This window comes from Bison bison, unplaced genomic scaffold (assembly GCF_000754665.1).
Source record: "Bison bison bison isolate TAMUID 2011002044 unplaced genomic scaffold, Bison_UMD1.0 scf7180017864289, whole genome shotgun sequence".
In the NCBI taxonomy this organism is placed as follows: domain Eukaryota; kingdom Metazoa; phylum Chordata; class Mammalia; order Artiodactyla; family Bovidae; genus Bison; species Bison bison.
The window spans coordinates 12,596,519-12,624,266 of NW_011494861.1; the positions used below are offsets into that span (position 1 = coordinate 12,596,519).

At 50.7% G+C, this 27,748-nt stretch overlaps 1 protein-coding gene across 2 annotated transcripts in view; it reads right to left on the reverse strand.

Moving 5' to 3' along the window:
- KAZN (kazrin, periplakin interacting protein) overlaps positions 1–27,748 on the reverse strand; it is a 156,897-nt gene that overhangs the window by 37,088 nt on the left and 92,061 nt on the right. For both annotated transcript variants that reach the window (XM_010850052.1, XM_010850054.1), the window contains exons 5-8: positions 23,930–24,119; positions 21,723–21,853; positions 18,757–18,807; positions 17,243–17,366 (exon numbers count right to left, since the gene is read on the reverse strand). In XM_010850052.1, the coding sequence (XP_010848354.1) occupies positions 17,243–17,366; positions 18,757–18,807; positions 21,723–21,853; positions 23,930–24,119 (496 nt within the window). The remainder of the gene's footprint in view (positions 1–17,242; positions 17,367–18,756; positions 18,808–21,722; positions 21,854–23,929; positions 24,120–27,748) is intronic.

Sequence of the window (27,748 nt, forward strand, 5' to 3'; positions counted from 1 at the left end):
AGTCTTTTTACAGACTATTACAGTTCTTTTTTAAAGACCATTTTTAAAGTCTTTATTGAATTTGTTATAATATTGCTTCTGTTTTTTGTTTTTTTGGCTGCAAGGCATGTGGGATCTTAGTTCCCCGACAAGGGATTGAACCTACACTACTGGTATTGGAAGGTGAAGTCTTAACCACTGGACCTCTAAGGAAATCCCTCAACCATTACTTCTTTCTCTTCTCCATTCTGTTTGCTCTTCTTCTGGGATTGGACTTTCTTCCCTATCTTACAACCTAGTCTGTCCAACAGAACTTTCTCTGATGATGGAAATGTTGCATATAGGCATATCTTGCCTTATTACACTTTACAAATATTACATTTTTTACAAATTGAAGGATTGTGGCAATCCTTTGTCAAGCAAGTCTATTGGCACCATTTTTCCAACATTTTATCACTTCATATCTCTGTCAAATTTTGGCAATTCCCTTGATATTTTGAACATTTTCATTATTACATTTGTTATGGTGATCTGTGCTCAGTGATCCTTGATGTTACTATTGCAAAAAGATTACCACTTGCTGAAGGCTCAGATGATGGTTAGCATTTTTTAGCAATAAAGTATTTATAAATTAAGGTATATACACTGTTTTTTAGATAGAATGGTATTGCACAGTTAATAGGAAACAGTACAATGTAAGCATAACTTTTATATGCACTGGGAAACCAAAAAACTCATGTGACTTGCTTTATTGTGGTATTCACTTTACTGTGATGGTCTGGAACCCAATCCATCACATCTTTGAGGTCTGCCTGCAATATACATTGTCCAGTATGACAGCTGTTAACCACATGTGGCTATGAGCACTTAAAATGTGGCTAGTGCAACTGGGGAACTGACTTATAAATTTAATTTTAATTGATTCAAATATAAGTTTACATGGCTGTATGTGGCTGGTGGCTATTGCTACAGACCAGATTTCTCCTTTATGGGTTTCATCAACTTCTTTCTCTGTATTGCATTTGGGTAATTTCCTTAGACTTGTTTTCCATTTTTAATAGTCTCTCTTCAGCTATTTAGTTTGCTGTTTAGTCCATCCTTTTTTTTTTAAATGTTACCAACTGTATATATTTTTTAATTTCTAAAATTTCTATTTGGTTCTCTTTTAACTTTGCCTGGTCTTCCCATATAGTCTCATGTTGTTTGTTCAGGTCTATGATTTTTTAGATTTCTTTAAATACCCTAAAGTATTTAATCTTAAATATTGCCTGCACATTACCATGTATTTGGTGTGGATAATTACTGTGTCTGAAAGGGCTTAGAGGGTCCAGATTGCTATTTATTAATCTTTCTGCTGACTCTCATGCATGAACTCATATTTGATCTTATGGGAATCTCCGGCTTCTAAATAGCAATGTTTTCCTCCAGAGAGGATAGACATTGCTTCTGCTGGGGTGGGGATGAGATAGGGAGTGGGGATGACACCTGGGAGCAGGGACCACTTCACTCCCTGTCAGAGGCCCTAGGAGGATAAGAGTTGCATGTTCTGATGTTTCACTTTGCCACATCCCAAGAAAGAAGGGGGCCTCAGAGGACAAGATGGTTAGATAGCATCACTGACTCCATGGACATAAATTTGAGCAAATTCCAGGAGTTAGTGGAGGACAGAGGAGCTTGGCGTGCTGCAGTTCATGGGGTCACAAAGCACTGGACGCGACTTAGCGACTGAACAGCAACGAGGCTTTCTCCCCTGTCACTGGTCCTGATGTCAGCATCTGTCCTTAGGACAAGCCCCAGTGTTTGCATTTGGTTATCACTCACTGCTCTGGTCCTGGTATTAGATCACAGCCTTTTGTTTTCAGATGGAAGTGCCTTGGGAATTTTCCTTACTGTTGATGAGGCCGGTGATGTGTTACGAAGTATGTTTTGTTTCAGATTTAGGGGTTTTGTAGAGGGAGGTCCTTCAGAGTCCACTTTCCTCCTCACTGCCCAAGTGGACATCCCTCCTGCGATGGGCACTGTTCACCCAGAACTCTTCATGTTCTGCTGGCGCCACGTGCATGGGTCTGTTCACCTGCCCTGCCCAAAGGAAATCCCTAAGTCAGCAGGCAAACCTATCCATCTCTTTATTGCCCAGGCCTGGTTCATGGTGATACTTAATGCCATTAGCGGCGGTAAACCCCAAAGCTATAGGAAAGGAGGGAACAACATAATTTTGTTTTTAATTTGAATCTACCCAGGGATGTCTTCTGCTCAACACCCTTCACCAGCTGCCTGGATAAAACCCAAGTTCCTTACGTAACAGTGCTCTGTGTGGTCCGCCTTGCCAACTTGATCAGCTTCTCCTCGTTCTCTCACCCCTCCCTGGGCTTTTTAGGAATACTTCCTCAGTCCTCCTGCCTCTCCTAGCCCTCATCCCTAACTGGCTGTGCCTGCTGCCCTCTCTGCCCTAAAGGTGATCTGTTGTTGTCTAATCTGCCTGAACTCCTACAAAGCCGTCAGGGCCCTATTTAAATGTTACCTCTTCCAGGTCACCTAGCCGAGGCCAGTCACCCCCTGAAACACACACCCCCTCCATGGCCCCCGGCCCACACTTATGCTCACACAAGCTCTCATTATCCCAGACACTGAGCCTACACTTCTCAGAGCTGAAGTTCATTAACAGTTATGTAATTGTTTGAAGGAAATACAACCAGTCCATCCTAAAGGAGATCAGTCCTGGGTGTTCATTGGAAGGACTGATGCTGAAGCTGAAACTCCAGTACTTTGGCCACCTTATGCAAAGAGTTGACTCATTGGAAAAGACCCTGATGCTGGGAGGGATTGGGGGCAGGAGAAGAAGGGGACAACAGAGGATGAGATGGCTGGATGGCATCACCGACTCAATGGACGTGAGTTTGGGTAGACTCCGGGAGTTGGTGATGGACGGGGAGGCCTGGCGTGCTGCAATTCATGGGGTTGCAAAGAGTCGGACATGACTGAGCTACTGAACTGAACTGAATTGTTTGAAGAGTGTCTGACTTCCCACTAGATATCAACTCCACAAGGACAGGAGCTGGGCCCCGTCTGCTCCCTGGGTATCCCTGGTTCCTAGTAAGGGCCCAAGTTAGTGTCGTGCTGGTAAATGTGTAACAAGCAGCTCTCATATTTTTAAAAAGCGCTTTGGTTTATAGCACGTGTTTGCCCATCTCTGTGATGTAAATATGCCCACTGTGGCCAATTTTAGTTGCCCACATGATGCCACTGGACGTGGGTCGGAAATCAGTTTTTGAAGCTCTGTGAGCTCAGCTGCCTGAAACGGAAGGAGCCCTGTACACGTTGGTTAAAAGAAGGCAGGAAGGGCGGGAGGTGAGGAGGGAGGGAGCAGGTCTCCCTTTCTGACTGACCTTCTGCCAGCACCACCCCCTCGAGGCCACCTTAAGATGCTTGTAGTTCTTTAAATGTACACATGGTCTCAGGAACTCTCAACCTTGGCAGTATTTTAACAACATTTTTTTCTTTATTTTTAATTGAGGGATAATCACTTTATAATGTTGGACTGGTTTCTGCCATATATCAACAAGAATCAGCTGTAAGTATATATATATTCCCTCCCTCGTGAGCCTCCCTCCCACCCCTAGATCCACCCCTCTAGGTCATCACAGAGCACCAAGCTGAGATCCCTGTAGCAGCTTCCCACTAGCTTTCTATTTTACACAAGATGGCACCCCGCTCCAGTACTCTTGCCTGGAAAATCCATGGACAGAGGAACCTGGTAGGCTGTCGTCTATGGGGTCCCACAGAGTCGGACACGACTGAAGCGACTTAGCATAGCATAGTGTATATATGGGGCTTCCCAGGTGGCTCAGTGGTGAAAACAAAACAAAAACCTCGCCTGCCACGCAGGAGACGGTGATATGATCTCTAAGTCAGGAAGATCCCCTGGAGGAGGAAATGGCAACCCACACCCCCTATTCTTATCTGGGAAATCCCATGGACAGAGGAGCCTGATGGGCTACAGGGCGTGGGGTCACAAAGAGTCAGACATGACTTAGCGACTAAACAGTGGCAGCTGCAGCAGTATATATCCGACTCTGTGCGACCCCATAGACGGCAGCCCACCAGGCTCCCCCATCCCTGGAATTCTCTAGGCAAAAACACGAGTGGGTTGCCATTTCCTTCTCCAATGCATGAAAGTGAAAAGTGAAAGTGAAGTCGCTCAGTTGTGCCCGACTCTTAGAGACCCCATGGACTGGAGCCCACCAGGCTCCTCCGTCCATGGGATTTTCCAGGCGAGGGTCCTGGAGTGGGTGCCATTGCCTTCTCCGATGTGGCAACGCTACTGTCGATTTGTCCCAGCCTCTCCTTCCCCTGCTGTGTCCACACGTCTGTTTTCTCTATATCCGTGTTTCTATTCCTGCCCTGCAAATACTTTCGTCAGCACCATTTGTCTAGATAACCTTGGCAGTATTAAATGACATTTGAGACTAGACAATTCTTTGTCATAGGGGCTGTCCTGTGTTCAGCACCATCCCTGGCCTCCACCCACCAGAGGCCAGTGAGCACGTGGCGTGGCTACTGCCAGCGCCCCCATCCTTCCACCCTGGGTCCCTCCCGTCCTTGGGCCAGCCCTGCTCAGACAGCTGACTCCAGTTAAAACTCCCTGCCCTTGGGCAGTAATGGGGGAGCCCCTGTCAGCACTTTTCAAGCCAAATGCTGAATTCTCTTTTTTTAAACACTGTATTATAATGTGAAATACTGATGTTTTATGGCCTGATAACGGCCGCTGCATTGGATGGAGATGCTTTCCCCAAGCCCTCGGTCACAGCTCCTATGAAATAGTAGGTGCAATGGTCAGGCCTCCTGAGCCCGGGCTGGTAGGACCACACAGTGTGGTCTAAATGGCATCGAATCACTAACTGTGCAGCTGCTAGAATGATGGCAGGAGCCCGAGTGGGCCACCCCCAACACCCCAACCCCAGAGCCAAGCGGGCCTTTGGAGGCCCTGAGCTAAGAGCTGATAGCCCTTTCCCCCCAAGTGTCCCTTCAAATACACTAACCCATGAGGCACCCTGAGAAATCCCAGAGCTCTGCTCTCACCCCTGACAACTACTTTCTGCTTAAAAAAAAATCAAATACTTCCCTTCCCCCTCATTTGTGATGCTGCTGCCCAGCAAGGATGTAAGCTATGCTCACAGTGTCTCCAGCGCCACGAGTCCCCTGTCCCCAGCCTTGGAGGACACCCTCCTCCAGCCACGCTTCCTGCCAGCCCCTCCTCCCCACATCCCAAGAACTTTCCCAGACAGCAGGGCACCTGTTGAGTTGACAAGGCTCCACCCCGCTCTACACTCATTTCCCAGGTATGTGCTAGGCAAGTATTTCCCAATTTTACTTTGGAGGAAGGTGCTCAGAAGAGGTCCGAGGAAGGCAAATGTACTGTGATCCAATGACAACTGCTGTATGCTTTAAAAAAAAAAACATGTACCAGAATGTTCTTTTTCTTCTTTGCTAGCCTATTGTCATGCTGAGGAGTGCTCACATTTGGGAAAGAAGTCCTTCTTAGAGTCTAACCTGCAACTGGTGTCTCCCACCTCACCTTTTTTTTTTTCTTCCCTCCCACCTTCCTGATTTGACATCTCTGAGAACCAGAAGTACCCTTTTCCTGAAACCCTAAAAGCGGAAGTTAGACTTGCTAGAACTTCAAAGAATTGATCACTACAACAGGGCAGGCCACTCCGAGTTTCCTGAAACACCTGTCTCCTGTGTTCTGCTCCAGGAAATGACCATGATACTACTGTTGCAGGAAAAGGGGACGCGAGAGGATGGTCATATCCCAGGTCTCAGGCGAGTCCCTGGGGTGGGCCACCAAGTGAGGGGCCTTGGCTTCATGCAGGAAAGAATTCACTAGCGAGCCGAAGTGGAGTGAAAGCAGGTTTATTCTGCATACTCCGTAGGGTGTGGGCCATCTCAGAAGACAAGAGGGCTTCTCTCCTCTCTTTTGCTTTCACCAGCTGGCTGCTGGCCTCTGCGTGTATTCCCACAGTTAATCCTTTTTTCCAACCTGCTTTCCTGGCCAACTTCTGTATGGGTGGGTGGGCCTTAACAGTGAATTCTGTGGAAAGTGAAGGGGCTCTTTGAGCAGAGGCCATGTGCAGGAGGAGGGTTCCTATGCACGTGTCCATGTAGGGACAGTGCACGTTTGTATCTGTGTGATTCTTGGAGGCAAAGCTGGGGGCAGTGGATACTTGGAAAGTGATGGATAGCTGTGTGGTCTGAGGACCCCCAATGGATCTGCCTCTTCCCTTCACTGACCCTCCCATCTCTCCTTCAGGCCTCAGGACCTCTCTGCTCAGCCTGCTTCCGTGAGCCCCATGGATAGTGATTATTGCGTTGGCCCACCCATTTGCTTGCTGGGATGGGGGACCACCACTGAGTCAGATCCATGAACCTCTGGCTTGGGTGTGGCATTTGGAGCTGATACCTCCTTTGGGATCATCCTCATTGAATAATGCACCTTTCCACACCGCTCCCCACCCCGCCACCTCCTCAAAATGCCTTGCGATTGCCTCCTGGAAATTTCTTGCCCCAGTGGTGAGCAGCCATATTTCTTGCCCCAAGGCCAATAGGAACGGCAAAGACATTTAAGAGTGGTGGTTTAGTTGCTAATTTGTGTTCGACTCTTGTGATCCTGAGGACTATAGCCTGCCAGAATCCTCTGTCCATGGAATTTTCCAGGCAAGAATACTGGAGTGGGTTGCCATTTCCTTCTCCAGGGGATCCTGCCAACCCAGGAATCGAACCCGGGTCTCCTGCACTGCAGGTAGATTCTTTACCAACTGAGCTATACAGTATCTGTTTAATTTCTTTCAAAATAAAGAGTGCTTTGGTAAGGTTCGTTTTGGGGGCCTTCTTGCAACTTAAGATGCTACAGGAAATGTCAAGGAGAAAACTGATGCTGGTCATGGCCATTCCTCATGCATCCTGAAACATGATTCCTGGGGGTATCTGTATCCAGGGCTGGCGGCCACCATGCTCACTGTGGACTGACACCCCGTTCAAGCCCATCAGTATGTTTAGCTGGAGCCTTGGCACAAGGGAGAGTATCCTAAGAAGTTTCCACCCACTTGGGGAAGTGAGCCTCTCCCTGCTTTTAGATGAACTCCTTTAATTGTGACACCCCTTCTCTGCCTCCCTCTAGGACTATAATTGTTCTAAAGGCTCATGATTTTATCAGATTCATATCTGCTTGGAAAATGGTGTAGGGCAATAGTCTGCTGGACCCCAATTCTTAGTCTTGTTCCATTGCTGACTACGTCTCCTTGGGCTGTTTATGTGGCCCCTTGGGGCCCCGGTTTCCTCATCTCTAAGGTTGAGACAGTAACACACACTTCATATGATTTTGGGCATTACTTTGCCAACAAAGGTTCGTCTAGTCAAGGCTATGGTTTTTCCTGTGGTCATGTATGGATGTGAAAGTTGGACTGTGAAGAAGGCTGAGTGCCAAAGAATTGATGCTTTTGAACTGTGGTGTTGGAGAAGACTCTTGAGAGTCCCTTGGACTGCAAGGAGATCCAACCAGTCCATTCTGAAGGAGATCAGCCCTGGGATTTCTTTGGAAGGAATGATGCTGAAGCTAAAACTCCAGTACTTTGGCCACCTCATGCGAAGAGTTGACTCATTGGAAAAGACTCTGATGCTGAGAGGGATTGGAGGCAGGAGGAGAAGGGGACGACAGAGGATGAGATGGATGGATGGCATCACTGACTCGATGGACGTGAGTCTGAGTGAACTCCGGGAGTTGGTGATGGACAGGGAGGCCTGGCGTGCTGCAATTCATGGGGTCGCAAAGAGTCGGACATGACTGAGCGACTGATCTGATCTGATGTTAGAATGATTTGTGTTATCGCATTGTTTATGTCTGCATCCTCAGCCCTTAGCCCTAGCCTGGCACATAGACAGTGGTCACCCAGTGTTTGTTGAATGACATAGTGAGTGTATGTGAAGCACCTCCATGGCAGGCCCTCAGTGAAAGTCAGCAAGTCATATAGTATTTTCCTCTCCCAGCCTCCATCACTGCCCATACACCCCACCCCACCAACCCCAGAAGCCGGTCTTTGGCCTCAGTCCTCAGCCTGACCCCTCTCCATACCCCTAGGCCTCTGGGTTACGGCTGTGTCCACTTTGATGACTGTGCATCCTGCTAGGATTTCCGGGAGAGCAAGGAGTGACCCTTCTGTGAGGCTCATCAGCACCTTCACCTGCAGGTGGAGCACTCCCCCACACCCTCGCCATCTCCGAGTCCCATGAGCTCGGCCAAGCCCATGAGAAATGGTCTAGTGGTCTGGCTGGGCACTCAGGCTGCAGGTGCTCTGACCCCAAGTCCTGCCAGCCATATTTGGCTTCCAGGGCCTCGGGATTCCTGTGCTGATTCCAGGCTTCTGAGGGTAGCTCCCCTGCTACTCCCCCAAACACCCTAAGCCCTGGGGACACTTCTTGGGGTCAGAAATGAGTGGTCCCCCCGCTGCCTGGTGGCCCAGGGAGAGATGGGCAGGAAGGCTCTCTGGTGAAGGAGGATATGGGCCAATGAAATGGGGATCTATGACCAGGCAGGCCCAGGACTCTCTGGCCAGGGGGAAAGACAAGGACCATCAACACTGGACCAGTCTACAGAGAGTCCAGATGGGAGGTGGTGGAGCCAGTGGTCTGGAGATATATTGGAGTCATGGAATTTTTTTCCCCCAAAAGGATACCCTCATAGCTCAATAGGAAACCCTGGTTCAGTTCCTGGGTCAGGAAAATCTGCTGAAGAAGGGATAGGCTACCCACTCCAGTATTCTTGGGCTTCCCTTGTGGCTCAGCTGGTAAAAGAATCTGTCTGCAATGTGGGAGACCTGGGTTCGATCCCTGGTTTGTGAAGATCCCCTGGAGAAGGGAAGGGCTACCCACTCCAGTATTCTGGCCTGGAGAATTCCATGGACTGTATAGTCCATGGGGTCACAAAGAGTCAGACACTACTGAGCGACTTTCACTTTTCACTTTCAAAGGATACCCAGGTGGTGCTAGTGGTAAAGAACCTGTCTGCCAATGCAGGAGATGTGAGAGACTCGGTCTGCTCCCTGGGTTGAGAAGATTCCCCGGAGGAGGAAATGGCAACCCACTCCAGTATTCTTGCCTATAAAATCCCATGGACAGAGGAGGCTGGTGGGCTGCAGTTCATGGGGTTGCAAACAGTTGGACACAATTGAGCACACACCAAGGACACTAAACTTAAAAGAAAAATAGATGCTGATATTAAAGAATTGGGGTGTATCACATGACATTTTTGGCTTTCATGAAAAACCAGGAGCTTTGGAAGCACTGCAGCCCGGCATGACTGCTTCCTTTAGATTCGATGGGAGGGGGCAGGTGTGAGCCCAGCACAGGGCTGGCCATGAGGGTGCTCACAGAGGTGGGTCCTTATCATTGTCACTCAGACGCTGCTGTGGAGACCCTCAGAGCAGACAGCAGCAGTCACTCCACTTGCCTCCCCATCAGGACTGGCTGCCTGGTGCTTCATGACACCTGGCTGTGAATGGACTGTGTCCTCACCCGAAAGGTGGACACAGGTTCCCAGAGGCCCATGTTACAGATGAGGAAAGTCGAGCTCTGCCATATGCCAGATGCTTTTACCCACTTCTGAGTCCATCTTTGCAACAGCCCTGTGAGGTAGGCAGTCTGATTTCCATTTTACAGAGGGAGAAACAGGTTCAGAGGGACTGGGGGACTGGCTTAGGGTCACACAGCTGAGTGCCGGCTCTGGACTCAAACCCAAAGATCTGGCTCCAAAACCTGGTCTTTCCTCGACTCCTCTCCCCGATGGCTTGTGTGTGTGCATGCTTAGCTGCTCAGTCGTGTGTAACTCTTTGTGACTCCGTGAACTGTAGCCCGCCAGGCTCCTCTGTCCATGGGGATTCTCCAGGCAAGAATACTGGAGTGGGTGTCCATGCCCTCTTCCAGGGGATCTTCCCAACTCAGGGATTGAACCCAGGGCTCTCGCATTGCAGGAAGATTCTTTACTGTCTGAGCCTCCAGGGAAGTACCGCCCCCCGCCCCAGCCCCCGCACCCGCCACGGCTTAGTTTTGATCAATTCTGCTGGTTCAGGCTGTCACTAAAGTGAATTTGTATTTCTTAAACATGCGTGAGGAGATGGAGGGGCCCTGTGAATGATTCACCATCCCAAGATGCGCTCTCTGACCCTCGGTTTGCAGACAGCCCTCAGATTCCCCTGCCTTGCAGAGAGCTTCCTCTTCTGTCACCACAGCGCTGGTCCCCGTGGTGACAGCTGACAGAGTTGGCCTTCTCCCCTCCCTGGCCCGGGTCCTCCTTATCACAGGCTCCATGCCACTCCCAGAAACATCTGCCTCCTAACAAGGAAGGAAGCTGGTGCTCCTGGGCAGGCGTGGGGTCCGTTTGGATGTGACTTCAGCCCTGCTGGCCTGTCCCAGGGAAAGCAATTAGGCAGCTCAGAGCTGGTCGGGGGCATGGCAGCTGGGCCAGGTGTTTGCCAGGGTGGTGTGTGCACTTCTCTTCCCGCGCCGTGGCCCTGTGGCATTAGACTTGGCTCCTCTGTCTACACCTGGGCCAGCAGCAAGACGAACACCTGAGCCTGGAATTTCTCAGCCACTCTGTGGGGGTCTCTCTGCCTCTGCAGATGCTGCTCACTGACTCAGCTTCTTTCTGAGCAAAAGAGATGCTCAGAGAAAGGTTCTGCCTCACCTGGCCCTGTGCCCAGCTCACCTCACCTCACTATTTTTTTTGGCTGTGCCCTGTGGCATATGGGATCTTAGGTCCCCAACCAGGGATTGAGCCTACGCCTCCTGCATTGGAAATGCGAGGTCTTAACTACTAGACCACTAGAGAGGTCCCTCACATCACTTCTTCAGGCTCTTGGAGATCCCACATGAGCCACAGGGGCTTCCGTGGCTAAACCGTCAGGAGCGAGTCTGCCTGCTGTTGTTTAGTCACTAACTCGTGTCCAACTCTTTTGCAGGGGATCTTCCTGACCCAGGGATTGAACCGAAGTCTCCTGCATTGTAGGCAGATTCTTTACCATCTAAGCTATCAGGGAAGCCCTTCCTGTCTCTGGTTGAACTTAAATCTATTCAAATCCTAGGGGACACAGGCCATGAGGTCAGTGCTTTCCAGGCTCCAAAACACAATCAGCTGGCATTTCTGAGCCCACAAGGAAAGTGTTGTTACACCAACTTCACAGGTGAGAACACTGAGGCTCACAAGTTAATTAAATAGCTTGAAATCAGATGCTAGTCCAGAGCTAGAGCAATTGATTACCCAGGCCTGACTTGGCCTGGGCCAGCCCCACCGGTGGCCTGCAAAGGTCCTCCAGATGGAGCAAGACATGCAATCTTAGATTCTCTTGTTTAGATGCAATTAACTGCTGCTGCTGCTAATTCGCTTCAGTCGTGTCCGACTCTGTGCGACCCCATAGATGGCAGCCCACCAGGCTCCCCAGTCCCTGGGATTCTCCAGGCAAGAACACTGGAGTGGGTTGCCATTTCCTTCTCCAATGCATGAAAGTGAAAAATGAAAGTGAAGTCGCTCAGTCGTGTCTGACTCTTAGCAACCCCATGGACTGCAGCCCACCAGGCTCCTCCGTCCATGGGAGTTTCCAGGCAAGAGTGCTGCAGTGGGGTGCCATTGCCTTCTCCGAATTAACTGCTAGTGCCTGCTAACCCATTAAGAAAACAGTCAAAGATTTCCAAAGCCGGAAACTCAGAAATGCAAACAAGCAGTCAGCCAGCGTTTCCCAGGGACTCTGATTCAGAAGCATGGCTGATGCTCTGACAATGTCAAAGGCTCCCCCTTAGGACATGCTAGGGACTAGAAGTCCTGCCATTTTCAAGAAGGAAAGGCCAAGGTTTTCAGTCGCTGCTATTCTTGCTTCTTAGAGATTAATCTTCTTGGGATAATTTTCTTGTGGATTCAGTTTGTTGGGGAGGTAGAGTGCAGGTGTTCATATCTGCATATTTTTTGGTAACTGGGCTTTAAGGCACCACACAGTTGTGGCTCAGATGTGGGTTCTCCATCCACCAGCTGGTATCAGGATACATCCCCTCAGTCTCTCTATACAGTGACACTTCCCTGGTGGTGTGCTATGACTTCGATATTTCAACAACTTCTAACATTGGGTCAAGATCAAACCCCTAAGTTATTTTTAAGCTTATAGGGCATTCTTTTATATTATAAAATTATGAACCTGTTCTCTTATAATAGGAGAAGGAAGTGGAAACCCACTCCAGTATTCTTGCCTGGAAAATTCCATGGACAGAGGAGCCTGGTGGGCTACAGTCCAGGGGTTGCAAAAAGTCGGCCATGACTGAGCACATCAGCGTCCTCTTATAAAGTTAATCATATATATTCCCACTTGATTCTTCATTAGCACCAGGTTCTTTTTCCTTGGGCATAGGTGGGAAGTCAGGGGGCATGGCAGGTTCTGCCCCGCCCCCCCCATGGGGTTTGAGTTGAAAAAGCTTGAGTCGTTTGTTCAGAGCAGATGAGCGAGGGGGTGGGTGTTTGGGAGGAAATGCAGGTTTTTGGTGAGAGGGCCCGTTGATAATTTTAAATTCATATAGTCACAGGCCCAATGGTTTTCACCTGCAGCCCCACTACACCTGGATTCCCCAGGAGCCCAGGTTGAGTGATGCACATAGCAGCTGCCCAATAACCTTGCGCACAGGTGTCGGGAGAGGCTCCTGGGATGCCTGGGCCTTCCTGTAGCCAGGAGGGGACCTCCCCTCTGCCCCACCGCCTTGTCCCCACCAGGAAGTGGCAGCTCTGGTACAGAGAGGGGTTTCATAGCAGGGCAGATGGAGGCCATGCCCTGCCTGATGGAGAGCTTGTGCTGAACCACAGTGCATTTCTGCCCTGCCCTCTCCTCCAGTCCCTCTCTGCAAGTGCGTTTTCTGGGCCTGGCAGAAAAAGACTAACAGAAATAGACTCCGTCACAAAAGCCAGGAAAGTGCTAGGCTGTGCCAGAGGCTACTGGTGGGTAAAAGTAGGGGTGGAGTCAAGTTCAAACCAGATCCAGCAGAGGGACTGGAGGCACCCACCGAGCTTGGTCCCAGCCCCTCACCGCCCACTCGGAGGAGTCGTTCGGGGCACTACAGCCTTGCTAGGTTGGAAGCCCAGTTCTGTTTCCTGGCTCCTTGATCCCAGATGATGTACTTTGCCTATTTTCCCATTGCCAATGGAGCCTTTGGAGGGTTAACTGAGTTAATACGTGTCAAGCGCAGAGCATGGAACTTGGCCCATGGTAAGTGCCCAACAAATGTTAGATGTTATTACTGTTATCACTACTATTAGGTTGCGCCTGTTGGAGCCTGCCAGCATGGGTGGGAGAGCACACAGCAGGGCCACCGAGGACAGCCATGCCGGCTGCATACTGCATACCATCCACGTGGTAATGCAGTGCAAACCTGTGCGGCTGTCCACAGATCCTGCAGATGGGACAGCCCTACTCCAACTTCTGACTAATATCGTGATGCTTAAGTTGGACCTTTTGGGGCAAGGTCTGATTAACAAAGGAGGGGAGTGTGGCTTTTGAGTAGAGCTCTGTGGATTTGAATCAGGTGTGACCTGGCCTTTGAGAAGGCCCTGGTATTGCAACACCGATGGCAAGGATCTTAGCCAAATCACTCCTTTCTGGGCCAAGTTTTCCCTCATCTGTTCAGTGTAGGGGGTTGGGTTAGTTTTGGGGAGGCAAATTGGCTTTCTCTTTGAATGCCAATGCTGATTGATTGGCAGTGGCTGTTGGAGGCTTTGTAAAGTGAAGACATGAGAGGTCATTTGGGGCTGGGTGAGAAGGGCTCTTTAATTGTTCTGTGATGTCTGTTTTGAGACCAGGGAGAGAGGAGCTGTGGCACGTGTGTTCGGGCCATTCACGCTCCTCAGATAAGCCCAGTGGTTCTCAACCCTGGCTGTATCGGAGATTTTACCACACTGATTCAGCAATATAGCACCTGGCATTGGTCATTTTTTGTTTTGAAAGCTCTGCAGGGGATTCTAATGTGTGACCAGGTTGACAGCTACTGGGGCACACGCCCCTCAGTTCCTGGCAGTCCTGCACTCTGTAACTTCTCGGCATGGTCTATACATTTATGGTACTTTGAGCTTTCTTCTAGTAGAAACGCAAGGGGGGTTAAAAAGGCGTCTTCCAGTCTTATTGCTGGAGAGGATTTAAGTTGGGAGGCAGAGGCTGAAGGCACAGCTGCGATTGTGGATTGGGGTATCCAGGTGGCCTCTTCTCAGGCTATACTGCGGGGTTTTCATTGCGGGAGGACTAGGTTTTGCATCTGGGGGCGGTCTCATGGGGCTCAGAAAAGACCAGCCCACTCTGGCTTCATTAGGGAAGCCCTGTGGCTCCTTTAATTTCTCTCTCAAGCTCCTCTCGGTCCCCAGGGAAGGCAGGAAGTCAGGACAATGCAGAGGCCCACTGAGGTCTTCAGGAAGTAACGTGCCCCAAACTCACAGGGCCCCGCTTTGGGTCTTTTGAAGGAGCGCTGGGGGGAGAAGGAAGCAGATGAAAGCTGACTGGGGCCACTGGGCTGGAGAATGCAGGGTCAGGGCGCCAGGCTTGGAGGTGGTGCTTTAGGACCACAGGCAGCCCTGGATGCTGATGGCTCCTCCAAATTACAGTCAGGGTGGCAAAGATGAGATGTTTCTGGGAGGCCACCCCAGCCTCAGCCCCTCCATGGGCCCAGAATCCAGCCAGCTTTCCTCGGCCCCTCCCATCACCCCCACAGGACCCAGCCCTGAAATTCCAAGGGGCAGGTCATGCCGGGCTTTGCCTCCCACCCGGAGTAAGATAGAAGCAATCAAATAACATAGAATTCGATCATATTTTAAAATAAGCTTTATTTAGATTTTTTTGTTTATATTTTATATTTGCATCCATGCCTTCAAGAAACCTTTCCCACGGGAAAGGTTATTTTCATCTAATGTTACCCATAACTCATTCGCTATTTGACGTAGTTCTCTTAAATAAATCATCCTTAGTAACTCTTAGAATTATCTCCTAATTTACAAAAACTGAAATGAAAAGGAACTACTAAATCATTATTACCAGGAGGGGTTGCAACCTTATTTTCTTGTAAGTAAAGGGCAAAACAATAAAAATCAACTAAAAGAAAAAAAAAAATTCATGGGGGGAGAAAAGCATTTCCTAAAATCTCTCGCTCCAGCTGCTCTCCCTCGCCGCCAGGCTCGGTGAAATGGCTCAGCCAACAGAGCCCAGAAAGATCCTTAGTAGGTACCCTGCCTACTTTAGGTACCTTTTCCAACCCTATCAGGTCAGAAGGAAAGGGAGCAGCTGACTGGGGCTTTTCTGTTTTAGAGACTTTGGAAAAAATATCCTATCCCTTCTGATAAGAGATGCTTCAGCATTTAAAAATCTCTGTTTCTTGGTAAGAGTTGCAAACGTTACGGTTAGCAGAAAGCGCAACTACTGTTGTTTAGAGGGTGTGTGAACTGAGCTGTTAGTAGTTAAGGTGGTTCAGAGCGGGAATTCACAGGTCAGAAGAAAAGGAAAGGCTAGTTTTAGGCCATGGGAGACCCTGGCTTAGAAGCTCACATGTTCTCCTTCACCTGGCGTTACGATGCTCACAGTTCCTTGCTGGTGAAGCCTCATAGGGATCAACACTGCTCCCCAGAGAGGCAGGCGTTTCTGCCAGCCCTTCTCTCCTGGGCTGAGTGGGCTCAAGCTGCTGTGACAGTTGGACGACAGGGTCTGAGGAATCCCAAGAGACTCCGTGAGGTGTGGGTGGAGGAGCCAACCAGAAGAGGGAGGGCAGAGGTGCTGGGCGCTGTGTCTCCAACAGCCCTCCCCCTCGAGACGGGTGCCTCCCCCATGGCACCTGCCTGGCCAATGTGCAGAATCAACCAAGGATGAGAGAGACACAGCTGCAGGGAGGAATGGGGGCTGCTCCAGGACCCTTGGGGAACCCACTTGGGCCGAGTGTCCCTGGGGTCCTACCCTGTGGTCATGCGGTCGGCTGTCTTGCCCTGTATTCAGCCTCTCTCAAAAGACAGACCCAAGAGAAGGGGACTACGACATCAGGCGCTCTGCTCACTGAGGTCAGTGCTCTTTCAGATAAATAAATATGTATAGAAAGGCCTGGAGAGAGCTCTAGGTGTGAGAAAGGCGGAGCGTACTTTCCATGCAGGGGCGGGACAATGAGGGAGAGAGAAGAAGAACGAACAGAAAAAAGCGAGCTTGGAAATCCAATGGTCCCTGGTTCTGGCCACCCTAAACTCTACCTTGCGCAGCTTGGCAGCAGCATGATCACAGAACACACAAGTCAACAGAGAACCCGCCTCCCGCCCGCCCCCGTGGAAAAATATACATTCCGATATTTATGTAATAATTTAGCTAGAATAAGTCTTCTGCATTTGTGCAAATAAATTAAACGGAACAATTTTCTTTTCCCCGTAAAGAAAGAAACGGCAACGCAATTTAAAAACCGGCAGGCCATTAAAAAGAGCCCGTTTGGCCTCTGACAAGCCGAGCCAGGACAGGGCCCCTTGGCCAGGCTTGCAAGTCTCTGTGGAGAGTGGACCTTACCCTGATGATGATGGCCTTTTGGGGTTAAAGTGACTTGGGTGTGCCCGAGAACAGGGTCTGGTCCCACGCGTTCACACTGGAAGGGGTAGGCAGAGTGGGGTAAGGGGGGGAACATCAAAAACAGACCACATCCTCAGGGAGACGGGCTCCAGAAATAGCAGTTTGGACGAGGGACATTTACAAGCACAGAGGGCACAATAGTTTTGTTATTTACAAATACACAGCAGTCCTTCAAGTTTTCAAGTTTCATAAAAAGGAGGCAGGGAGGGAAAGGGACCAAAAAAATCCCCCAACGAACCGAACAAAAAGAAGAAGAAAAAAAAACACATTGAAAAAAAAAAACAAAAACAAACCCAGATTAACAACACAACTGTATCGCTCCGAGGACAACAGAGAGTTGACATGTTCACACACGGTTGTAGTATGTACATCAATTACAGAGGTGACGACGCAGGGGAGGGGCCCGCGCGAGCAGGCTCGGCCACACCCGCGCCCACGTGCGCGAGAGATCACGCACACACGCACTGCCACGCACGCCCAGCCGCACCCCCCCCACCCCCGACTCGCACGCACGTCCACACGCACAAACACGCCCGCCGGGCAGCAGGCGAAGGGAGGCGGGTATCACCAGTCCGCGTCCTCCTCTATGTAATAATCAGGGGCGGTACCATCAAAGAGGCCGGGGTCGAGGGACTTCCGCTGCTTCCCTCTGGCGAAGACACGCGAGATGGAGCCGAATCCCATTTTCTCTTTCTTCTTTTTCCGTTTTTGGTCTTCAAGATCCTCTAGTGACTGCGGAGTCCGGCCAGGTGATGGATGAGGCGGGGAGAAGAACAAAGAAAAGCTGAGCTGGGGCGGAAGACAGGGAGGGGTGGGGGTGGAGGGGCATCCGTGGGTAAAGATGCTAGGGTCTGCCCCTCACTCGCTGAGCGGACTTGGGCCTGTTACAGAACCTCTTGGGGACAACACTAGGACCCATCCAAAACTGTCATGAGGATGTCACTAAAGTGAAGATAAAAAAACGCTTAGAACAGTGCCTGGCACCTAATAAGCATTCGTGATAGCTGCTGTTGGGGTTTGTACTGTTATTTAAATTCAGTGTGTTGTCCACAGCCTTCCTGTGCTTGTAGAGGGCTTGCAGAAGCACACCCATGCATGCTGCCACGGCTGGCCACAGGGCCCATGAGATGAGCCCTTTGGAAAAGGGGGCGTCAGGAGAACATGGACAACTAGGGAGGAGAAAACCTAAGCTTCATGTCAGCCAAGAGCAAAGACCCTGGACCTTAAGGTTCCCGGGTCTGGCAAGTACTATACTTGTACTGACAAGAAGCAATACTGGCCTCGGTAGAGCCGGGAGGCCAGGGTTGGGTTCTGATCTTGATTATGTCACTACCCGGGGAAACCTGGAGAGCCCCCACCTTCTCTGAGCCCAGTTTTCTCATCTTGTGATGCTGGGATTGTTAATAATGACAAAAACAATGATTAGAAGGAGGAGATCTTTCTCTCAGGATAACTATGGGCTTGCAGCTTTGCAAACAGTCAAGTATTTTATACAAAGATGCAGGACAGTGCTATTGGTCAAAAAGGTGGAGGTTAGAGTAATGGTTCCTCAAACCACATCAGAATTACCTTAATTCCAGTCACCTTCCCCACACCCCAGCCTGGCAGATTAGAATCTCTAGGGTGAAGGGCCTAGGAATCTGCAATAGGAAAATCTTCACTGGCAGACCCTGGTGCCGACAAGCAGTCCAGAAGACCAGCATGTGGGAACCCCAGGATGAGAGAGTTGACCTTGGAGAACTCCTCTGAGCCTCATATCCATGTTTTCCTCCCTACAGCCCCTTTCTCACTCTTAAGATAGTGTACTGAAATGTTAAAAGTGAATTTTAAAAAGTTTCCTGGAGCAAGAGGTCCAAAGAGCCCAAGGCTCAACAGGGCTGCATGGAGGATGTGGGATGCTCTTAGTAGGTCCACAGATCTGGAAGAGGACGTAACAGGGCAAACCCAGGCACTGAGCCCAGCTCTTGCACCAACCCACGTGACTGAGGTTGTGGCTTAACTTCTCTCTGCCCTGGGTGCCCACGTATGGATGTGGGGATGCTGAGGGCCCAGGGGAACAAGTGAAGTCACGGTCAAGAAAGGGTGCAGGGAGGGCCTGAGTGGCCAGGCAAGGCACACCTACCTGTACAATGGGGGTGTGCAGGTTCTTCTGAACTGGGCCGGGACTGTCGCCCTGTAGCCAAAGGAGAGGAGGAAGATGAAACAGCGGAGACACACAACATATGAGAACAGAGGTGGCCCGTGGAGCATGGGCTTTTCCGTGGAAGGAAGTCATCCCTGAGGGACTGCCCTGCCTCTGGGGAATCCGCCCTCCACCCCGAAAGTAGACACTTCCCAATGGCTCAGTCATGGCACCTCGGGTTCATGGAGATGCTGCCTGGACCAGGGATCCTGGCCAGAGGGCCCTGAGGGGATCTGCCTGTTCTGGCTTCTTGACCCCTATTACCCTCTGACCAACATATCTGTCACTCAAAGGCTTCCAAGTTCCTCTCCTAATTGACCCACTGAGTTAAAACTGGAAGTTGGTTACACTTGGTGCTTTTCCTAAAGAAGTATAACTTTACAGAAAAGCACAAAAATAAAGAATTTTGGGACAGGAAGACTTGTAAGACTATGCAGCCTCTTATTAATATTTCCCCCACGAATAACACAATAAATGTCTTATTGTGTGGAGGGGCAGACAAGGCTCATTAGCCTGATTTACAGATACACAGAGAGGTTCCAGACAGTCCAACATTATAAAGCTAATTAAAACCAGAGCTACAACTCAAATTCAAGACCATCTGTTTTTTTCTTGGTCTAGTGCTCCTTCCTCTGAGTATGCAAAAGCCCTCATCATATCCCAGAATCAATCTGCCCTGCCTGGGGTAGGGGCACAGATCACTGGGATCACAAAAGTCATTACTAGGGTGACTTCTGGTGCTCATTTCCAGAATTGCTAGTAAAAGGCAAGAAACAAACCATGTGTCACGTGAGTGAATGTCCATCTTCTCCAGCCTCTCTGTGCTGAGTTCCCACCTCTGCTCTAAGTAAGTGACCAGAGCATGAAAGGATGGGGGTTGCTTATTCCAGGCCAGGCTGTTCTTGCAGGTATCAGGTCAGATGCCTGAGAACAGAGCTACACCTGGAGCTATTTTCAGGTTCTTCCTGGCTTACCTGTATGCACATATGTTGAGATGGGGGATGAAGGTGGTTGAGGGAGGGCAGGGATGGAACAAACAGTAGTTTAGTCTTTAGTCCCATCTCAAGGTTTGCAAACAGAATCTATCTATCTGCCAGGCAGCTAAGGTAGGTTGGTTCTGTGTAGGGCCATCTTTGCCAAATGTATGGGTGAGAGAATGAGGCTAGAGCCCACTGGAATACCCACATACAGACTGGCTTATCACAGCACCCACCGCCTAGCAGCAGGGCCCTGTGTAGTGAGCTTGGGAATAAACATGCCAGACCTGCTCTCTGTAGCAGCAGGTTATGTGCCAAGGCCAAGTTGTGCAAAAGGCTAGATCTGAGCCAAATGCAATTCAGAGGCCTTTAAAGAACACTTTCTGCAGGGTGGATTTCCCAGTGGCATTTTGACTGTCAAAGCCCCATTGGGAAGGCAAAATATGGCCCTTGGGAAGGTGGTCTTATTTGAGGTGTGCTCAGATACTACAGGGTATCTGGCCCACACTAAGAATGCACGGCAGTGCTGGCTGTAGGTATACCTCAGCACTGACTCCTCAGAAAGACAGTAATGTCAGAGGCCCCTCTACCGGCCAAACCTTCCTTGCCTTGGCTCTGCAAGGACAGCCTTTATCACCAGAATTCTCTCCTGGGAACAAGAGAAGAACAGATTGCTTCCTTCAAGCCCAGGTGAAAACAGAATCCCAGTCCTGAGTGGGATTCAGGCCCCCTCCCCATCCTCATGTGGCTTCAAGAGGCCCCGGCCAGCAGTCTCTGTCACCCACACCACCAGGCTGAGGCAACTCATTTCAAGTTTAGTTTTAGCTATTAAGTGCTTTTTATTGTTACTATAGATTTGGAAAAAAAAATTGCTTCCATTATGATTACTAATATAGAAAAGTTACTGATTTTTATCAATTGATATTGTACCAGTACTGATATATACTTCTCATTATTAGTGTAATGACTTCAGGTTATTCTCTTGAGGTTTTCCAGGTAGATAATCACCCCACCGGCAAGCAATAGTTATTCTGTCTTCCTCTCCCACTATATCCACCTCATTTCTTTTTTATTATCCATCTCACTGGTTAATAGAACAACATAAACTGAGTCTTTGAGAAAGCTTGTCCATGCATTTGAAGACCTGACTCTGCTGTGTCTTTAGGAGATGGCAGGGGAGCCCCAGGGATTATCAACCACATGATGGAACAAATAGGAAAAGTGGTCCCCGTACCCTGATCCCAGTATTTCATGTTCGAGCCTCGATGTGGAGGCTTCCTGTCCTCAGACGCTTGACCCACCTGCCTTTGTTCACCACCCCCATTCCTGGGAAGCCTGTCTCCCCACCAGTCATCAAGAGTTAGGTGGCTACTGACCTGCACCTCTTGGTAGCTGGGACTCAGTATACAATCAAAAAGCATGTGATCGAGTAAGCAAAGCAAACAAACTTAGAACAAATTCACTGGATGCCTCTCCAGAAGCAAAACATGCAAAAACTCCCGGAGATTAAAAAAAAAAGTCTGGCTGATTCCTGGATGAAGGACCAAGAGCTGGTTCTACAGGGAAATGGGAGTGGTGGTGGTGGTGAGATCCCGAGCTCAGAAGGTAGTCTGGGAGGAGACGCCCATGGTCCCAGACACAGCCCACCACAGGTAAGCCCAGGCTGCTCAGCCACTGTGGCCGACCCAGGCCCGCCTTCCTCTGGATTTTCCTCGCCCTCCCGGACACAAGGAGCCAACAGGCCTCATTTCTTTCTCTCCCCACATCCATCTCTTCTTGCAAAAGGAAAGAACAGAACAGGAAATGCCTCCGCCAGAATGCTCCCTGGGTGGACGAGAGGAAACAGCGGGTAGGTCTTCACCCCTCCACCCCCACCTCTGAGGTTTCCAGGGGGGCCCACGGCCCGGGCCCTGCGGCTGCTGGCCTTACGTTGCAGAGGGAGTGTGTCCGGTGTCGGGGAGAGTTGATGTCGCTTGGCGTGGACGACCGGTCGCCTTCGGCGGCAGATGCGTCAGAGATGACAGAGGGCTGCCGGGAGTGGCACGGGCTCACCCTGACCGCTGGAAAGCAGGGACAGTTGGTGAGTGGGGGAGGGAGAGGATATCCGTGGCTTCACTGCCTTGCAGGTTGTTCCACCCATTATACAGATGGGAGCACTGAGACATAGAGGAGACTTGCCCCGCTCTCCACCCCTCTATCCCACAGTCCCACACATCACCAGAGAGCTGCTGCTGGCAAGAATCTCCAGTCCCTGGATCCAATAGGCCCCCTCCTAACCAGGATGAAGAGAAGAGCAAAGTTTGCAGGCACCTTGGTGATTGTTTTTCACAATGCTCCCACTGCCTAGATGTTACCTAGACCTGGTGCAATCCTAACAGCTGGTCAGTACCAGCTTCCCAAGCAAGAAGCCTTGAGGCCACCACTGGCTCCTCTTTCCCTCTCATTCCATCACCCCAGCCAATCAGCAGCAGCACCTCCAAACACAGCTGTAAATCTGGCCACTTCTCTCTAGCCCCACCACCACTACCCTAGCCCAGGTCACCACTGTCTCTTGCCTAGAAGACCGTGGCAGTCTCCCAGATGGCCTCCACTCCTCACTGCAGTGAGAGCCAGGCAACTGGTCTCACTTTACCTGGGGGTAGAAATGCAGTCCTCCCGCAAGCGAAGGGATTCAGCCCTGCCCACCTCCACCCAGCCTCAGCTCATGTCACACCAGCTTTCGGATGGTGCCCAACATGCACTCTTTCCCTCTTGCCTCAGCCTTCCCCAGTCCTGCTGCCCATAGGGCACATTCTCATCCTTCAAGTCTCAGACTGACCTGAGAGAAACCTCTCCCTACCCAATTATCAGTTCTCCCTACTGTCTTTTTTTTCCCATCAAAGCACCTGCTTTCTGTTGATTTCTCTCCCTGAACTAAGATCTGTAATCATACTTTGTCAATTTAGTTACATGTGTTTTCTGTCTTTACACCTACAATGCCAGCTTGATGAGGGCTGGCATTCTGGGTTTCTTATCCATGTCCAACCCCAGAACTCATGGTACCTGGCATGTAGTAGGTGCTCAGTTAATAGCAGCTGAATGCCTATAAGCCCACCAGAGTCCCTCCAGCAGATCGCTCTCCTGGCTGTAGGCGCTGGCCCTGGAGGGAGGAAGCACTTACTGCTGGACAAGACTGAGGGCCTATGGTGTGCAGGCGGCGCCTGCAGTGAGGGCTGTGCTACTGAGAGGCGATCCTTGCTGCCAGGGGCCCTATGGAGGAGTGGGTGGGGTAGGGTGGGGTGGGTGCCTTTGGAGTCAGAAGCTTGGGTTCCTAGCTAGGTGACAGCAGGAACCACAGGCTCCAGAAGCCAGCTGCCTGTCTCCAATCTGCACCTGTCACATAAATGCCACTCACAGGAGGGACAAAAAAAATGGAGCCAAGTGTGCTGCAGATGTGCAGAGGGGTTCGGCGTTTGTACTGTAGCTGGTGGGTCTAGATGTTGACTAGAGGCTGAGCCCTTCTCCCCGCCAGTGCCTGGAGCAAACACCCCTAACATTTATTTCTAACCTCCCCACACATCCAGTGATTACCTGGAGCTGTCAATCAAGGGAGTCTCACTATCTCCTCCGCCAAAGGATGCCCATGTGATCCAGACGGGAGGATCAGGGTGTCCACGGCCTGACACTGTGATTGGTCCAGGGGTGGGCATATGACCTGGATGGCCAATCAGTGTAACCACTCCCTAGACACAGTGATTGGTTTGGATATAGGCATGTCACCCTGGCTGGCCTATCAGAGTCCTTCTTTGGGATTTACTATACACACTGAGAAAGATTTCTCTTAAGAGTTTAGAGCCACAGGGGCCCTAAAAGCCAGAAACTGCTGGAAACTGTTTTCTGCTTTGTGGCAAGAGGTAGTCTAAAGATGAGGCCAAATGTAGGCAGGCAGAGCTGAGAGATGGAGCGAGTCAGACCCAGATATTATCTGAACCTTGGTAGCCAGCTACACTTGAGGTCCATCACTCTGATTTTTCAGTTACCCTGAGCCATGGCCTTTGCCCCACACACCCCCAAAAGCAGAGACAGTGTGTAAAGAGGATGCTCGCCTCCTGAGATGCCTCCACAGCCATGGCTGGGCTAGGTTGGGCTGGACTCACCTTGCCGGTCCGCAGGGTGGGGGGGATGTGAATGGTAGAGAGTCTGCTGGCTCTGTCGGATGGCTGCAGTCAGCGGGAGGTCTGCCTGCACCACCCACTCCTGGTTGCCATTAAGCACCGTCTCGCCGGGCATGGCGAGTGAATGCCGCTTGGGGACGTCCTTGGTCAGTGTGGCTAAGGACTGCTTGGCCTGGAGAGAGAGCCGGGGAACAGGAAGAAGACCATGTGATCAAGGGGACTCCTCTCCACCTACTGCTGGGCCATCACCCACCATCCTGAGAAAGCCAGGCATCTGACACACCAGGGCATGTCCAGCTCTGCACCACCTGCCAATCAGCACATCACCTAGGGTGTGCTCTGGGGTTAGTTATCCCTTAGTTCCTGCTGACACACAGTCAGACCACAAAGGGGGATGGAGGACACACTTAGCACCCATTCTCTTGGTTTCTCTAAGGACCAGCTGGGATTTGAATGAGATGGTAAGAAAGTGGTGTTTTGCCTCTTTTCCTTTGTGCTAAGTTGCTTCAGTCATGTCCGACTCTTTGCGACCCCATGGACTGTAGCCCACCAGACTCCTCTGTCCATGGGATTCTCCAAGCAAGAATACTGGAGTGGGTTACCATGCCCTCCTTCCTGACCCTTTATCCCCTTCAGTTCAGTTCAGTCGCTCAGTCATGTCCGACTCTTTGCGACCCCACGAATTGCAGCACGCCAGGCCTCCCTGTCCATCACCAACTCCCGGAGTTCACTCAGACTCACGTCCATCGAGTTGGTGATGCCATCCAGCCATCTCATCCTGTTATCCCCTTACCTCCTCTCAAATTCAACCTGTGATGGCTCCTTCACAAGGTTCTATGCAACACAGGCTGGGAACAGGGCAGACCCTCAGCCTGGCTCCCAGGATTCCATGAGAACACGTGAGAAACAAGGAAGCCTGGGACACAGGTGTGGGGCTGAGTTTGGGCAGATGAACAGTCAGACAGCTCTTCCTTTCTCTGTCTCCTGACTGAAGTTATGGACCTTTGGGTTAGCTCCCCACGAGGGTATAGGGGGTCTTATTAGAAGTTGTCCCAAATTATTCAGGGGAGAAAAGGGTACATATTAGAAAAGTATTAATGTGTACTTTCCATCATATTCAACTTCTGCTTCCCCACTTACTCCCCAGGCTCATGCCAGGGGAGGGGCCCATGGGCTGTAACTGAGAACAAATGGCAGAGCCACCATGAGTGCTGGCTTTGCCCCTAATATGAACACAGATGAAATGGAAAGACTTCATCTCATCTTTCTCCTAGCTCCAGAACTTTCCATACCCCAAGACCCTGGGCTCCTCCAGGCAGAGAAAGAGAGTCCAGCTGAGAAATGAAGTCCTTAGCCTAAAGCCTGATACAGCCTCATCACATTGACCAGCTGTGTTATTTTAGATAAATCACTGCCTTCTCTGAGCCTCAGTTTCCCTATCTGTGTAATGAAAAGCTTGGACCAATCTTTAGGGCTCTCTGTAGCTTGGATACTCCAGGAGTCTATGAAATCACTCCCCTTCCACTGCCAGCCCCCAGGGAATATAAACCCCCTTGGCAAAGAGAGGCTGAGTTGAAGGAGTCAGCTCCTCATCCACCAGCCAGGTAATAATCTCTACCTGGTTTAGAAAACTGTCATGTGCTCAAGTGTAACAGCCCTGGGTCTCAAGCAGGGAGTGCAGGATTAGCTGTGCTTGCCGGAGGAGAAATTAGAGGTTAAGTAACTTCTCCAGGAGTGCACAGCAGGTACAATGTCAAAGTTGGGCCCCAAGCCTGGGAGCCCCATGGTTGTCTATGGTACCCACTCTCCTCTGGGGCAAGGAAATAACCAGCACAAGTGGTGCAGCCTCTGAATCCATGAGGCAGAGAGTAGGGTTTGGCTGGTCACCACGGGATCCCCAGCACCTGGCTTGGGGCTGGGCACAACGAGCGAAGCACTCAGGAAAACTGCAGAGGGAGTGGAAGCAGGTCTCTGCCACATCCAGGCAGGCAGCCCAGGGAATCTGTGCTGTTCACTTACTACAGGAACAATGGAGCAATCCTTTTACTGAAGGAAGGAGCCAGGCCGGCTGTGTCTTGGAGCTGCCACGTGCCTGCAGCAGGCCCACGAGCATCATGGACTCGTTTCCTGGACCAGCGCGCCTCACTGGGGACCACATCTGCTCTCCCCTCCAGGTGTCTGTGCGCCTGGCCTCCCAGCCCTCCATCCTGGCTCTGCTCTGTGTAGTTGGCTGCCCCACTCCCTGGCTTCCTTCTGCCCAATCCATCTTGGCTGCCAGACGGGTGGACGCTGGGGGGAAGCGAGTGCCCGTTCAGTCTGCCATCAGCGCTAACTCTCAGCTCTGCCCTCTTGCAAACACCCCCAGCCACGCACATGGAAAGCACAGGCAAGTCCAAGTCATCCCCTGAAATAAGCAGCCCCTTGAGGCAGCGTAGAAAGAGGCCTGGGCAGGACCACTCTCCTGTCCCCACCTGGCTTCCTTCTCCCAGGTGGAGCCTCACCTCTGTCTAGGCCTGAGAGCAGCACCTTCTGTGAATAACTCAGCAGGCCACTTGGCATTATTACGGCCTGACAATGTGGAGGAGCCTACCTTTAGTCCTGCAGGACGGGGCGGGTGTGTCTGTGAGTTCTGAGCACCGGAACCTGTGACAAACTGTCCACTCATGAGTTTAAATTTCCAAGACTGAGCAAAACAGAGATGTGAAGTGCAGATGAGGCACATAGTCTAACTTAAAATACTTGCATGTACACACACACTCACTCTCTCTCTCTCGCTGCTGCACTGGATCATTTCTTTTTTTTTGGTGGCAATCTGCACATTTCTCTACTAATCTCCTCCATTGAATGCAGTTCAACACTAGGAGCTCGCTCTTCTCTCTGAGCCTACACGCCCTGCTGGGCACCCTGAACCCACAGTTTTGAGCTCCTGGGAACCAGTGAATTGGCTCAAACACCCTCATGTGACAAAAGTCAGACAGAACACGGTACAAACTCCATTTCTATTATTTGACTTGCTGTGTGATCTGGAGCAAGGTACTCCACCACCCTGAGCCTCAGGGTCTTCACAGTAAGATGGGGAACTGAGAGGGATCATTGTCTGTGAGTGCACCCCCTGGAGTTGTGCGACAAGGCAGCCTAGTATAGCACCTTGGAGCCTGGGCTCTGGGATCCGACAGCCTGGATATGAGCCCAGCTCTGCCACTTCCTAGCTGCGGGATCCTGGGAGAGGCCCCTCGCCTGCGCCTTCACACCCTTGTCTGTCTGATGAGGAAACATGGTTGCTATGGAGAGCACTTGGCCTATGGTTTAAAAAAAAAGGCTCAATAAATGTCAGTGACTGTTATTATGAAACAGTTTCTACTTCACAAGTAGGAGTCAGACATGGAATAATTCACAGGAAGGCCCAGGATACTGTCTGGTTTGCTGTCCAACAGTAGCAGGCTGTTAGGATTATTTATGCCTCTGTGAGATTGGATAATCCAGGAAGCAGAAGGGAAGAGGAGTGTGGAGCCCTGCCCTCCTCTCCCTCAGGTTCCTGCCTGAAGGCCAGGCTGTGTTTCCAGTCAGAGAGTTGGCCTGACTGTGAGGGATGCTGTGAGTGAGGCTCACTGGCTTATCAAGGGATCTGTGCTTGTTGAGGGGCTTCCCAGGTGGCACCGGTGGTAAAGAACCCACCTGCCAATGCAGGAGACGTAAGAGACGAGGATTTGATCCCTGGGTAGGGAAGATCCCTGGAGGAGGGCATGCCAACCTACTCCAGTATTCTTGCTTGGAGAACTCCATGGACAGAGGGGCCTGGCA